Consider the following 14814-nt stretch of genomic DNA (forward strand, 5'->3'; position numbering starts at 1 on the left):
TGATACTCATGACCCAAGACACTATCTTCCCCTCCTCCCATCTCTCCACATTAGCACTGTCAAAACTTATCCCAAACCTTCGTCTAGATTTCTGGCATAGTCATGCTGCGACCCGGACACAGGATCTTCTGGAGAGCGGCTCACTTATGTCCATTACCCACCTTCGGGACAACTACAGCATCTTCTCCAAGGATTTTTTAAGTATCTCCAGATCAGACACTGGATACAATCACACCCACCACATTCCCTTTTGCTGACACCTGCTTCTCTTGGGTGAGCCTGCTTTTCTCCTCGGCTACCCACTCAGGCAGTATCTTCTCATGGTTTCAGAGTCTACTGTTCCCTACTGAGACTCACAATCTTCCGATATAGACTCGATGGGAGGCAGATCTAGGGATCCCTCGCACTGATGCGAATATTTCAGAACATCTACAAAATGTCTAGATGTACCAATCACTCAGATATGTTGGTTATGGTTGTTCATAGGCTGTACCTCACCCCAGATAAACACCACAGGATCTGGCCTACAGTGTCTAAATTTTGCTGGAGGGACTGTGATGAAATAGCCTCCTTTATGCACATTTTCTGGACCTGCTTGAGGCTAGGTTGTTCTGAGAAGCAGTGTTCCACTTGATCCAACAAGTCACTAATAAGAGTGTCCTGGCATGCCCTGCTATGGCTATAATACATCTCTAGCCCCCACAGCTTCAGCAGCACAAACATTACAACACTGGACATATCTTCTTTATCACTAGGGCCGCAATTGCTCAACAATGGAAGTCCCCAGATCCCCCACCTCTTTCGAAAATTGTTGCTAACACTCAAAACAGCTATGCTATGGAGACCATTGGGTTTAAATACTCCACCTCGGTGTCCTCACCTTTGATTAAATGGTACTTGTGGTATGAGTTTTAAATGTATCATCAGGTTTCACCGGACCCAGTGTCCTCAGCCTAGTACTTATGGTTCCTGTTGAGCTGGTCTCCTTCCTCTCTCCCCCTCACCTCCCCATTCTTCCCTTCCACCTTGTCTCATCTCTTTCTAGTTGATGTATTTCATTTTGTAATGATTTTCTTTTTATATAAGCATTGTGGATTGATCACTTCTGATGTTAAAGATTAGATTTTGTTTTCTTTATTCTGTTCTGTTCAAAATTGCATTGAAAAATTGAACAAGTTAAAAAAAGAAACTGATTTGCATTTGCATCACTATGCATTGTGACTTTCTTCATTATATTAAACTACATTTAATAATGTTCTGTCTTTGTGTTCTTAAATAATTCATGTCAGTGAGGCTTGGCTGTTATAACGCTAAGTTTTAGGCAGACAATTGTTGGATTTACAACCAAATCTTCCAAACAAGATTTATAAAGCCAAAAAACTTGTATAGTTGCTTGCTTAACAATAATTAATTAACTAACAAGCAGCTGTCAAAAAAGAGGTTGCTACATATGCAGAATTTTTTTTGGGAGTCTTAACTATAGACATCAATTTGCAAACATTTATGAAGTCTTCTGTATTAAATGTTGACTCCTTTTGATTAATGGATTTTAAGGTAAATGACAATAGTTTTGATCATGCTGTGAGGTTTTTTATGTGAAAATCAATAAATAAAAAAACTGTAATTGTAAAAAAATTTCAGATGGATTCAAAATACTGTTTTCCGAGTTACTTTTTTCAATTATAGCAAATATATATATTTTTATTGCTATATATATATATATATATATATATATATATATATATATATATATATATATATATATATATATATGTGTATTGCTATTTTAGACCTATGTCTGTGATGAATTGTTGTATTGGGATTTGTTCTTAATTAGTTAGCCTATTGATATCTGCAAATATATTTGTACATCACACTGTGATATTTTGCCCTCTGATGATGTTGTGTTCTACTATGAGGAATCCACACTCTGCAGCAATATATTTTAAATGTGACTACGATGTTTAGGAATTGATCCAAAAGAATCATATATGCATCACATATATCACATATACAGTACATCTAGAATAAAGAGTACTATTGTGATTGTAACCACCAAAGGATAACAGCTACTCTGAAAAGATTGGACAACAGGAGTTTGCAGATCTTGCAAGTATATGCTTTGTTAAAGCCTATATGGTCTGGAACACATATTGGCAACTATTTGTGATGCGTAAATGAGTGCTAGGACTGTTAGTTTCATGGAGGAACATGAGATTACTTTTATACTAAGCCAAACCATCTGTTGGAACTCTGAGAGATTGATTACTTCAGTATGCTAAAGGGACAAATTCTTCCATTTATCCATCTTTAAAAGTTTATGTGATATGGATCTGTGGCACTTTTTATTACTAACCTAAGTTCGTTAATTGCATTTATATTATTTGATTAGAGGTAGTCACACATTGTGTTCTATATAGAGACGCTGCAGTGTGATAGGAGGAAGTGTGGTGCTTTTATTACACTGGATTTTTAATAAAATATTTTGTGATTTGTATATCACATATATAAGGTGTTTTCTTTTTTGCTTAATTTGTTCTGATATACATTATATTTACTTCATTTCTTTTACTATAGTTTAGCACTATTTTCTTTTATTGGAGCCAAATCTTAGTGGTGGCAGAATTGGGTAGTTAGTAGTGAGAGTGATATTTAATTTTGGGAGGGAGTTTAATAATTTTTAGACAAACCAGTAGGTTAGGTTTTGATTAAACCTTTCACACCAATATGCCACGCATGCTCAAGTGAGTTTTGTTGTGAGATACACAATACAGTAAGCTATACAAGCTGAGTCAAGGTTTTTCAAGTACAAAAACCAGGACTGTTGCTGGAAAATAAAGGTATAAGTATGTATGTATTTGTAATTAGATGTATTTAGCTACCTACTGTGCTGCATAGATTTTTTTGTGCCTGTGAATAAAGATCCATGCAGCAAATTGCTTAGCTACCAGACATCTAGTAGACATCTGCTGTCTTTCATCTATCTAACAAACTGTTAAATTCATTTAACTGTTTTTAATTTATGCACTCTTCCTTCTGACATTTGGGGGGGTAATAAGTGGTTAAAAAAGTAGCAATTTTGTTGTGGATTCAATTTCTGTTTACACACTGATAACTACCTACCTCATTCAAGCTTTTTTAAAAAGTAATGAGAGACAATGAGTAAAATCATTAAAATACATAAGGTCAATTTCAAATGGTGTAAAAATGTGGTAAAACCATTTCAAAAGTGAAAATGAAAGCAATCATTCTGGAACCACCCGATAATAGGGATAACCAGCTCAAAGGCTGCACCATGTAATGGGGTTAAAATAATGCATGCAACCACTCCTGAAAAACAAAACACTGGGGTCCTTCAGGATCCCATAGATTGTAGGAAATGCTGTTCAACCTATGGTGCATTAATAATGGTCTTGTAGTCCATACTAAATAGTGTAAAATAAATAAAATAAACACACATTTCAAAAACTACATTATGATCAAAAGACACACAATCCCCACTCCCTTATTAACAAAAAGTATTTCTATACAATCAGTGGTCGAAGTTGGAGTGTATATGGTGGTATGCCCTACTGCCGCTTGTTCTAATGTTTTGATTGTAAAACTAATAAAGTTCCATTCACTTACATTCCCATTACATTTCCATAGCGCCACTTCTAAATTTTCACTTTGACCAGTGAATTGAATAATAACAAAAAACTGTGTTTCTTGCAGTTGATAGTCCTCACTCTTCTGACTTGATCCTTGGATTTTGCATATACTAGCACCTATCAGCATTAAAGGAACAAAGCTGAGAGGCTACTAGACTCCCCTACCGTGAAGCATGGAAAATGTAAATTTAAATGGATGTATGCAGTAAATAGAGGCTATTGGCCTCTAGGAGAGGAACCACACTGCCGTAATAGCATACAGCGCTGCACTGACCAGCCTGAGAGCTAGACATCACTATCGCTAGGTCCACACGCTGTTGGGTTTATAGTAAAATGCAGACAAGTATTGCTAGCACTGGGTCTAGCTACAAGATTTGGAGTGAATTGAAGAGGACTTGAGGTCTTTTTATTACTAGGCCAAAATGATTGCAGTATATCTGGCTAAATTACTTTGTTTTACTATTCCAGTGAAAAACAGAAAGCACTGACATTTGCAAAGTATTTTATAATCTGTTTTTTAGATGATGGGCAGAAAGCATGTGTGGACATCACATAATCCTTTATAGATTATGCCTCTCAATCTCCTAAATTCCAATGTCTTCCCATCAATTTTAACATTGTAATTCTTCATTCTGCAGCTCTGATTCTTCACAATATCAGATACCATCTATGTACATCCCAAGAAATTCCATGGGAAGCCTACTAGTTTATTGGTAGAAACATTCACATGCAATCTGTTAACTTTGCTACAGAAAAAGTTTAAAATTGCTCTTTACAACCATAGCTCCCAACTGTCCAGATATAGATGGAATAGACCCATCCTAGGGGACTGTCCCACCATTCACATAGGCAGGACCAGCAGTTGAATCTCTCCTCTCTTGCTGTGTGTCCAACTGCCTCTCCCCATATCCAGCTAGTTGTTTCAATTCTACTTAACACTCAACATGTTCAAAACTGTTCCTAAACCCCCTAATAGTGTCCCTCATGGTTGATAACATCATCCTCTTCCCAGTTCCCGCTGCATTGGTGTCATCTGTGAATCTGCCCTTAGCTTCACTTCACATATCTAGTCCCAAAGTCTTGTCACCACCTCTTTTGAAACATTGCCAGAATATGTCTCTCATTCAGGACACAACCACAACTCTTATTAATTTTATCTCCACCCTTGACTACTACAACCTTTTCCTGTCTGGTCTCCTCACCCTTCTATCTCCACTCCAATTCACCCAAATGCCGTGGTCCTCTCCCCAGGCCACATCCACTGCACCACTCTGCAAATCCTTACACTAGCTCTCAATAACCCAATTCAAGCTGCAACCCTTCAAAAGTCATCACCAACACCTTAACCATACATTTCTAACGTCATCACAAGATATTTTTCCTCATGCACTAATTAGATTTGCCCATGACATGCACCTTGACTCCTATTGAATTACCACTTCTCACTTCCACCTTCAAGACTTCTTCCATGCTGCTCCCACCTTTCTCATGTTTACATCTTTTCTGTCAACCTTGTATATTCTTGTACAGAATCTATTTATAACTTGCTTTTTGTATGATTTCATATACAGACATCTGGCGCTGCATTGTTTTGTGCCTAATAAATAAACAATGATGTTGTTGAAGTTAATTTGTATAATATAAACCATTGTGTGCCTCGACTTGCATGAGTACGCCTAGATTTCCCAAAGTTACATGGGTTCAACAAGATAGCAGTTAAGAAGTATGAGTATGCACAGGCCAAAGGGTGGAGTTGGGGTCAGTTAGGGTGATCCTTGCATAGTACAGAGTAGACATAGTTTTGCAGAGTAGGGCAGTAATTAGATTTACTTTTGCTGAGTGAGATTTCTGAAATACTATAAAGGAGTGGAGACATTCTTGCTGTGCAGAGGGACACACATCTACTTCCACTCTGTAAAAGATCTTCAATTTTTTGTACAGCTTAGAGTTGACGGTCTTCACATCTCATTCTATTCTTTTAATGGTACTAGCTTTGCACCCAGGGAAATAATAAAAAGCTTTACATACAGATGACTGGTACATTGAATAAAATAGTTCTGGAATTCTCTTATTTTTGGAGCAATATCTATGGAGAAAATCTAAAAAGATTATTTTGCTAAAGGGGGTAGTAAAAAGGACATTCATTTGATGTTTATCCTTGGATAGTGCACCTCTGGACATTTTTACTCCTCTCCACACACTTAGGCACACTTCCAATTGCAGAGGCATCTACCAAGAGAGGAGAGTATTCATCCACCTTGATGTGTGCTGGGTGGACACTATAGGTACAGCAGTATAAAACTAAGGTGTTTTGCGGAAGGGCATTGTTTGTGCTTTGTAAATTACCTTCAAAATCTGTATAATTCAAACAATAATATGTTTTGAAACCATTCAAAAATAAACTGTATTTGTCTGTAAATGCTAAAATATCATAACTTTCATTTGGGCAGTGACAGAAAACAATGGGTGGACAAGAAGGGATTGTGATACCTTTCTGAATAGCTGCAGGTCTCCTGATAACAATGGTACCTCACCTGTATCAATTGACTTTGCATACTTGTGGTCCTACTACTGCTCTTTGTGTAATTTGTTTTTTAAATATGAGATAAGAGCATTGGAAAGATTGCAGAGGCACAAAAAAAGCGGGAAAGGAAACTATTACATTAAACCTTTCTAACTCATCCCTAGAATACACAATAGAGGAACATTTTTCATGTATTTACTAAATTAAAGTTGAGGAAACAGTTGAAAAAGAGTTATCATATATTTCTGAATAGTTGCTGGTCCCCAGAAAGGAAATAAAAGGCACCCTTATTTGAAAGAAAAGTCTCACCTCTTTCAAACAAGGATGTCCCTTTTTAATCAATATTCGGGAACAGAATTATGGTTAAAAACATTTTCTTATTTAAAAATAAATAATATTAAACAATAAATAGTGGCAGCCTATTATGAAAGAGGGGACTCATCTTCATTTGAAAAAGGGGGCTTTCCCCTTCCAAACAAAGGTGCCTCCAACTTTCTCTGAGCCAGGTATAGGAAACTCAAAGCTCTGGAAAGCCTCCCCCTATCCCTTGTATTTTCACTGTTTGTTGCCTGGGGGTCATGTCCACATTGTGATATCACAACGTGAACACACATGTGAGTCGATGGTGCTGTAACTGGCTTATGGCTGCTCAGAAATTGCTAGTATAGCCTAAGCATGAGTGGATATGTCAGTATTAGAAGAAAAGACTAGGAAGGCTTGGAGAACAGAGCTGGGGCTAATGAGCATGAGCAATAGCAAATTATTTCCATATGATACAAAATAATGCATGCTGTTTGGCAAACACAGTTGTAAGCAGTTATACACTAGTACACTGCAATTAAGCCTGTGATCAACAAATACAGTGACAACCATTAATAACTTCCAAGTGCCTATTGATTATCACAACAAATTAAGAAAACTGATTTCCAAATTAATACTAAATGTTAGGCTCAGAAGAATTAAGGGTTATTTTTAGGATGGTCTAATTGAAATATGAGATTCTAATTACCACATATGGTATTTTACTGCAGGACTGCAGCAATTGCTGCATATAAAGATGCATTCAACTAAGATTTACCATAAACTTCATCCATGCCATATTCATTGACTCTTTTCATTTAGCGTAATATTAAAATTTCCTTCAATACATTTTGGCATCTGACACCAGATGCAACCTTCACAGTACTACGCATGTCAGATAACATAATATAAATAAAATAAGCAGCACATGCGTAATGTTCTTTGTGAATCAAATTGCTATGTTTGCATCCTGATTTAAATGAATGAATTGGCATCATCACTGGGTGACTGGAGGAGACTGTAAGTTACTTGCAGAAAAACACATGGCTGATTTGTGTAAAAGTGGTTTATTGTTATCTCCACTTAGACCAGAGATGCTGCACAGTGTAATAAAACAATTATAAATAAAGCACAGGCAGCCTGGACCAGGCTTTCTAGTGCTAGCTCTAGTTGGGGATTTGGGGAGGGAGCAGGTTGTCCATTTTGTTATTTACATTTTTTTATTAAACAGTGCAGCATATGTAACGTGAGCAGAGATAACTGTCAATCACTTGCATTTCTCCGATATTCAGTAATGTGTGGGGGGGGGGGTTTGCCAGTGACAGTTCTACTCAGTCCACAGATGCTGCTGATGTAATCATTCATTGAAAATTGTTACAATTATTTATTATCCCCAGCATCCATCATTCAAAATTGCAGTTTCTCACTACAACCTCATACATTTACATTACAAAACATGCAGTTAGCCATGGTATTGCAACTCAACAATGATTTGGTGTGTAACGTTGACATTACGCATGGGGAAATCATATTGCATGGGCTATGCAATGGTAGCAGAATCTCCCAGCATTAAAAAACAATTTGATGCCTGCTACATCTATAGTTAGTGACTCACAACTGGGATTAAAGTTTGAGGTGCATAAAATGTTATTACCTGTGATCCCTGTGGTTACTATCATCTTGATACCAATCACTGTGACAGTCACATTCCAGGGTGTAGCCTTCCCCATACACTGAATACTCTTTGGCACTTTCTTCACCAGGAACCACATAATGGTTTTTAATTATTCTGGTAAAAAACAAAATAAAAAAAATGATCCTTTTTAAATTAAATAGCTTTTCAATATTTTTCTCAATATACCACAACATTGAAAGAAAAATGATAGCAAAATCCGCACTAGTAGATCAAATAAGCATTTGCAAGGCTTCTTAAAAAATATATTTTATTGTCATTAAACCTGTGTTCTAATATATGCAATATACATGACATTATCTACCAATTTGCCAATACATTTGTTAATATTCAAAAAACACTTTTGTTTGTTTGTTTCCATTTTTGTTGCTTCTTACAAACATTACACCATATATTTGGGAATATTTTGAAACCTGAAAATAGCAGGTTGCATCAGCAACCAACACTGAATCAGATTCTTTGGAGTAAAGGCAGTAAAGTTGTGTATAGAGATGAGACAATTTTTCCTTTACACAGAAAATTTGCCTGATTCCAAGTCGGGCCACCAAATTTTGCATGTAATGCAAGTGGAATTTGGCTATTAGTGTATCTAGTCTTACCCCAACCACACCACACAGCAGAATTAATTGAACATCATTATCCCAGCTCAATTCATGGACTAAAAATTCTGAAAAATGTTAATTTAAAAGTACAGAGGGGAATGATATTCCATTTGTAATATCTGCTGTAAATTGCACACCTTTGGCATCTGGAATAAACAGACGGGCATATCCCTGGTCAGTCCCAAGATGTTCTAAAGTGTTTCATTGCGACTGGTTGTTGGAGAACCAACATTTCCTTCAGTAGCCTCAACCACAAGGACTGATAGGAGAGACTTGCACAAATAAACCCATGGAGCTTCAACCTTGCTCATTTCTGGCGAGACCAAGAAAAGGAAGGACGATGAGAGCAAGCTCTGCATGAGTGGAGCACCAAGCAAGCGACTGCAGCTACATTACGCGGAGCAAAGAATAGATACAAATTCCTGCACCATCTGGAGGCCTCTAGTGACATGCCTGCATGCAACTGGGGAGTGAGTAACAATTATCCACTTATCACCATAACTGCTTATTACACTATTAAGCAAAACTGTGTGTGAAGAGTAAAACACAACAGATTACTCGCTATACTATCCGAACATACCAGGGGAAGGGAACTTTTACTTCTAGTTCCTTAAAAACTCTAAGTTGCAGGAGAAGGGCCCATATATTTGGTTTAAGTATTATCAGAGCATCATTGCATTTTGTTACCACATTTTAATGATTTGATTACATGGTTTTGTTATTTTGCTTTTATTTAGATAGTTACAAATATTTCCCCAATTTAACATAGGAGAGAGCAGAAAGGGGATATAATGTCAGAGGAGATAAGCCATGTTTCTATAATGGCAAGCACTTTGAGGGATTTTGATGATGAAGAGAGCCCCACACTATGAGAATGGAGTTTGGGACTAGATAAAGGAGTTGAGCATCACATTCATTTCTTTGATGTGAAGCCATTCAGAGAGATAATTATTAATTAATTATTATTATTATTATTATTATTATTATTATTAATTCTCCCCTCACATCTCCCTCACTGTTAATAACACCACAATTTCCTCAGTCTCCTGAGCCTGCTGCCTTGGTGTTACACTTGACTTCGCCCTCTGCATTATACCTCCCATCCAGACTCTCTCCCAGTCCTGTCGATTCCACCTTAAAAACATTGCCAGAATATGCCAATTTCTTACTCAACATGCTACCAAAACTCTTATCCATTCTTTCATCATCTTCCATCTTCACTACTGCAACCTCCTGCTATCTGGCATTCATTACAACCAAATATCCACACTTCAATCCATCCTAAATGCTGCTGCAAGACTGATCTTCCTCTCTTAACTTTTCACATCTGCTGCACCACTTTGCAAATCCCTACACTGGCTCCTTGTGTCCTCCAGAATACAATTCAAATTACTCACTTTTACCTACAAAGCCCTCAACAGCACCATCCATACATCTCAAGTCTCATATCAAAATAATCTCCCTCCTGCCCTCTTAGATCAACCTCTCACTTGCGCCTACAAGATTTCTCACGTGTTACTTCCCTCTTGTGGAATTCCCTACTATGCCCAATCAGGCTTTCCCATAGCCTTCAAATCTTTAGACGTTCTCTAAAAACCCATCTCTTTTTTAAAGCTGACCTTATCCCTGATGATACTATTCACACTAATACACCCTCACAGCTGTCCCTATCTCCACTCTAAGCCACACTCGCTCCTCTTGTTTCAGCTGTGCCCTCTTCCACTTAGAATGTAAGCTCTCTAATGAGCAGAGTCCTCCATACCCTTTGTTTTCATGTCAGCATTTATTTTGTCTGCCTTGTATGTCCCTGTTTTATGTTAGTCCTTGTTTTATGTATGTCCTGTTTTCCCTACTGTACGACAATACAGAGTGCTGTTGCACCTTAAAAATCTACAATAATAATAATAATTTTGAAAGTAATAGATCATGGCTGAATGTGAATTTGTTACAAGCAGATCATCATTGCAATTGTTTATTTGTAAGGTGCCACAAAACAGTCTAGCATGGGCAGTCACCGAGTTTCAACAAATCATACAAAAAACAATTGCACATAAACAGAGATAAAGTACAGACAAAGTTGACAAAGGAGATGCAGACGTGAGACAAAAGGTAGAGAGGGCCCTGTTCATGAGAGCTTAAGATCTTGCGTTCCAGAGAGCACAGGAAAAGGAGGGAGTGAGGGCAGTGGACAGATGTGTATAAGGTTGTAGAGCTTGGAAGTATGAGGTGGATGGGAAGTTGTGGGGTGGATAGAGGATCGTGAGCAGATTGTGGGTCATACACATTAACCCAGGGATGAGCGCAGTGACCATGTTCCTGCCAGTACATGGGATGTTCACAGTTTTATTAATACTCATGAATATTCATGTCTGCTCAGAAAATGGCTAATTTCATGTTGGCATGTATAAAGGTGAAAACTGAACAAATGATATGTCTGTAATAGACAAGCGATATGCCTGTAATATACAGTAAATATATTTATTTATATGATGTCTGATCAGATATCTGTTTATGCAGTACTGAGTAGGTGACTGATCTGCTTTTGAATCATAACAAAGTCTCTATAATATCTGTATAATACAATGGAGAATTGCACTAAAAACAAAAATGACATATTTTTCATAAAAGATTTATGTCTCTTTGCATAACTACTAAGCCTCAGTTTCATCTTCTCTGTGTTAGTATGAAATGCCTTGTCTGTGTTATGAGTATTTACTATGTTAGATGTCAATATTTGTGCCACATCCAATATCATATGATAATAAACTCTCCACATGACCTTCCTCATTGCTAAGGAACAGCATTCTCATTAACGATCAGAGCTCAGTATAACCAGGTCTGTAGAAATAATTATTTATCTCATTATTAAAAATTAAATGTATTAATTATTATTAATGAAATGTACTGGCAGGACAAAGTGTTTTGGCACACATGGCAAGGAGGTCAAACACAAAAACAGGATGTCATCATGTGGTTTCTGTAATGTTATGAGTTTACATTTTATCATTCTGTGAATTTTAAAGGCATTAAAAGAATCAACAATGCTACCATGGCTGTGCAAAGTCATTTAGTCCTGTGGTCCTCAATCTATTTTAGTACATGGAACCCTAACAAAATCAACAGAAATTACAGAGGAACCCATTCTGTCTATTGACATCTGCCTCTGCAGAAAAATGGAGACATTGAAGCTTAGTGAAACAAGACACACAGCCTCTGATACCCCTTGGTGAAACCTTTGGATTCCAAGAAACCCGGTTTGAAAAACACTGATGTAGTCCACTAGCAAGGAATACTCTTCAATAACAATGGTCAAGTACAAATGATGGTCCAGTACCTGAAAAGAGATTAGTCTATATAGAAATTGTAATAAGAATTCATAATGATCAATCATACACAGGGTTGTGACATATAACACAGCTCCATTCAAAAATGTGCACATGAGTGCACAAAGGAGAAGAGAGAGAAGGAACACACAGTGCATTGTAATGATTAATCTCATTACCATGTATGTGCACTCTAGCTCGGCTCCCCTTCTTCGCACCCCACCCACGTAAAGCCATGTAAAGCAGCCAAAAGGAGGCAAATATGGAAGAAAGAGTGAAAATATGCTGCTCTTTCCCCCATTTGTACCTTAAAACCTTTCAGCCCTGTGCATGTGCCAGCCCCGGAGCACACTCAGAAGAGCAGAGTAGGGGCCTTTGCAGTGGATGGACTAGACCACCCTCATTGCTGGGCCCCATAGAAGCCACATAGGCTGCTTCATCGTTTGTTAAGCCATTTACGCCACAGATGTCTTTCAGATTATCTAATGAAGAAAATAACAAAAGAATGTTGGATAAATTATGCTTTACAAATTAGATACAGGTGGATGTTTTTGGCATAAATAAGAAATACTGAGCCTGAGTCATTAAGGAAAGTGAAGCACAAAAAATGAGCAACTTTGAACCGTGGCAGAACCATGTTGCATTGGAGGGGAGGTAAATTTAAAATGGGAGGACAGATTTATAATTAGGGTAGAGCACTTCCTAGATCAACTTTTAATGTCAGTGTAAAAAAAAAGCTATCAAGTATTTGCGTGCTACATAAAAAAACAGCCAGTATTTTCCATATTTGCAATAATAAGGAAAAAACTCATTTGCACTGCAACATGGTTTTGCCAAGGTTCAAAGTTACTCATTTTCTTGCTTAACGAATCAGGCTCTCTATGTTTACACAAAAAGAAAATCTTAATTCCAAGAAATTAATCTCATCCCAACCATGATGCATGAAGGTTATAGTACCTTGGTTTGGGTTGCCTTAAAACCCTGACACCTCAGAATGTACAGGAAAATGTCAGGGCATGGCACACTTGTGGTATAATTGCTAATATTAGAAGGCAGTGTGCCTGCAACATCTGGCTTGTTTGAACTTGATATATACCAAATGATGGTACTAGGCCCTATACCCATATCACTCATTACAGTGCCTCAAGGGGAGAAGGGACATTTATACACATGTCTTTGTGGCACAAATCTTACAACGTCAGTTATAACTAGATTTTACATTCGCCTTCTGGGTAAACACAATGCTGCTTAACTATTAGGAATAATGTTATCTGTTTCACACCTAGAATTGTGCTGACCACTGTCAATTTATCAAACTCTAATTCAGAGCACAAGTGACACAATGTGCAAATCAAATAATAAAATATAATTATGGATCATTCAATCCTGACACAAATAAATGAATATACTTATACTTGTATTGTTAAAAGCAGGTGTTGCTTCTGCTCTCATCAATATTGCATCACTAACAATTAAAATTAAATAGAACTACATCCTGTACTTCTAAATGTCTCAAACAAGCTTTAGGCCTAAACATCAATTATTTGCATAGAAAGGACAGAAAGATCAAATACTACAAAGGATTATCTTCTAGCACATGAGGTGTCTTAAGGAAGGAATTATAAAGCCATTATTTTGTTATTATGTTGAAATCTTCTTAGGACATGTTTGGGGTGATTGGGGCCACTGTAGGATTACTATTGTATATCGTGTTATAAAAAGTTTAATTTGAAACACAACTAAATTATATATACACACTCACAATACTCTTCAATCCATTTGAACCAACTTAAAGGTTTATTACATGTTTAAAACTTATAGCGATTTAGTGGTTTCCTATTTAAAGTCCCATTGTTTTGTTATGTGCATTTTTAATTTCTGTGAGCAAACAAAATAAAGAATTGTATATATATATATATATATATATATATATATATATATATTTATATATATATAAAAGTTATAGCGATATAACTTTTGAACATGTAAAACATCCATTGAAAGCAAGTGTGAGTGCCCACCTCATTATCATTACAGATATATATATATATATATTTATTTATAGCTGTAGATCTGTGATTTTCATGCCTATTTATTAAACAGAGAAAAGCCCTATCTCTGGAGAAAGTGGGCTTCCCCCTATCTATAAAAAGGTCTCGCCTAGCGATAGTAGTACTGGTAGCCCCTGCCACAGAAAAGGTTCACAAACATTTACTTAACAGGAATACCACCGCAATCATTCTACTGCTATTGCCATCTCAAGATATTAATAGTACAATGCAATACTACAGTCTATAAATAGAATACCTCTATTTTGCCATTTACTTCTGATGTTCTCACTGTGCTGCCCTGTCTTGTTTTTTTAATTACAGAATACTCCTACTGAAGCATATTTACTTATAATGGTTTTTTAAATAGTTTTCATAGGACACTGGTTTCCAGAGGTGGCAGAACACAGTGTATATGGTAAGACTGGCACACTTCTGAGGTGCTCCACCAGCCCGTATGCACCAAAACATTATTTTTGGTGTTGGTGTTGTTGGTGGATTGGCAAGTGCCATTCCATCTTCCAAGTTCCCTGTTCTGCCGAGTCTTAGGAGCTAGCACGGGGAATAGGTGGGAGCTGTGCATGCACAGTGAAGCCTCTTCCATGTATGCACTGTAAAGCCCTTAAGGGCTTCATGACACTTTCACTGACTGTAGGCAGTGGGGTATTGAATTG

At 37.0% G+C, this 14814-nt stretch overlaps 1 protein-coding gene across 2 annotated transcripts in view; it reads right to left on the reverse strand.

The window, feature by feature from the left end:
- Positions 1-14814, reverse strand: part of SRRM3 (serine/arginine repetitive matrix 3) — a 356479-nt gene that overhangs the window by 96410 nt on the left and 245255 nt on the right. Inside the window, exon 5 of one of the 2 annotated variants that reach the window (XM_075195125.1) lies at positions 8129-8263. The exons of the other annotated variant lie outside the window; for it this stretch is intronic. Coding sequence (XP_075051226.1) covers positions 8129-8263 — 135 coding nt within the window. The remainder of the gene's footprint in view (positions 1-8128; positions 8264-14814) is intronic. 2 annotated transcript variants of the gene reach the window in all.

The sequence above is a fragment of the Mixophyes fleayi genome, chromosome 2, assembly GCF_038048845.1.
Source record: "Mixophyes fleayi isolate aMixFle1 chromosome 2, aMixFle1.hap1, whole genome shotgun sequence".
Lineage (NCBI taxonomy): Eukaryota > Metazoa > Chordata > Amphibia > Anura > Limnodynastidae > Mixophyes > Mixophyes fleayi.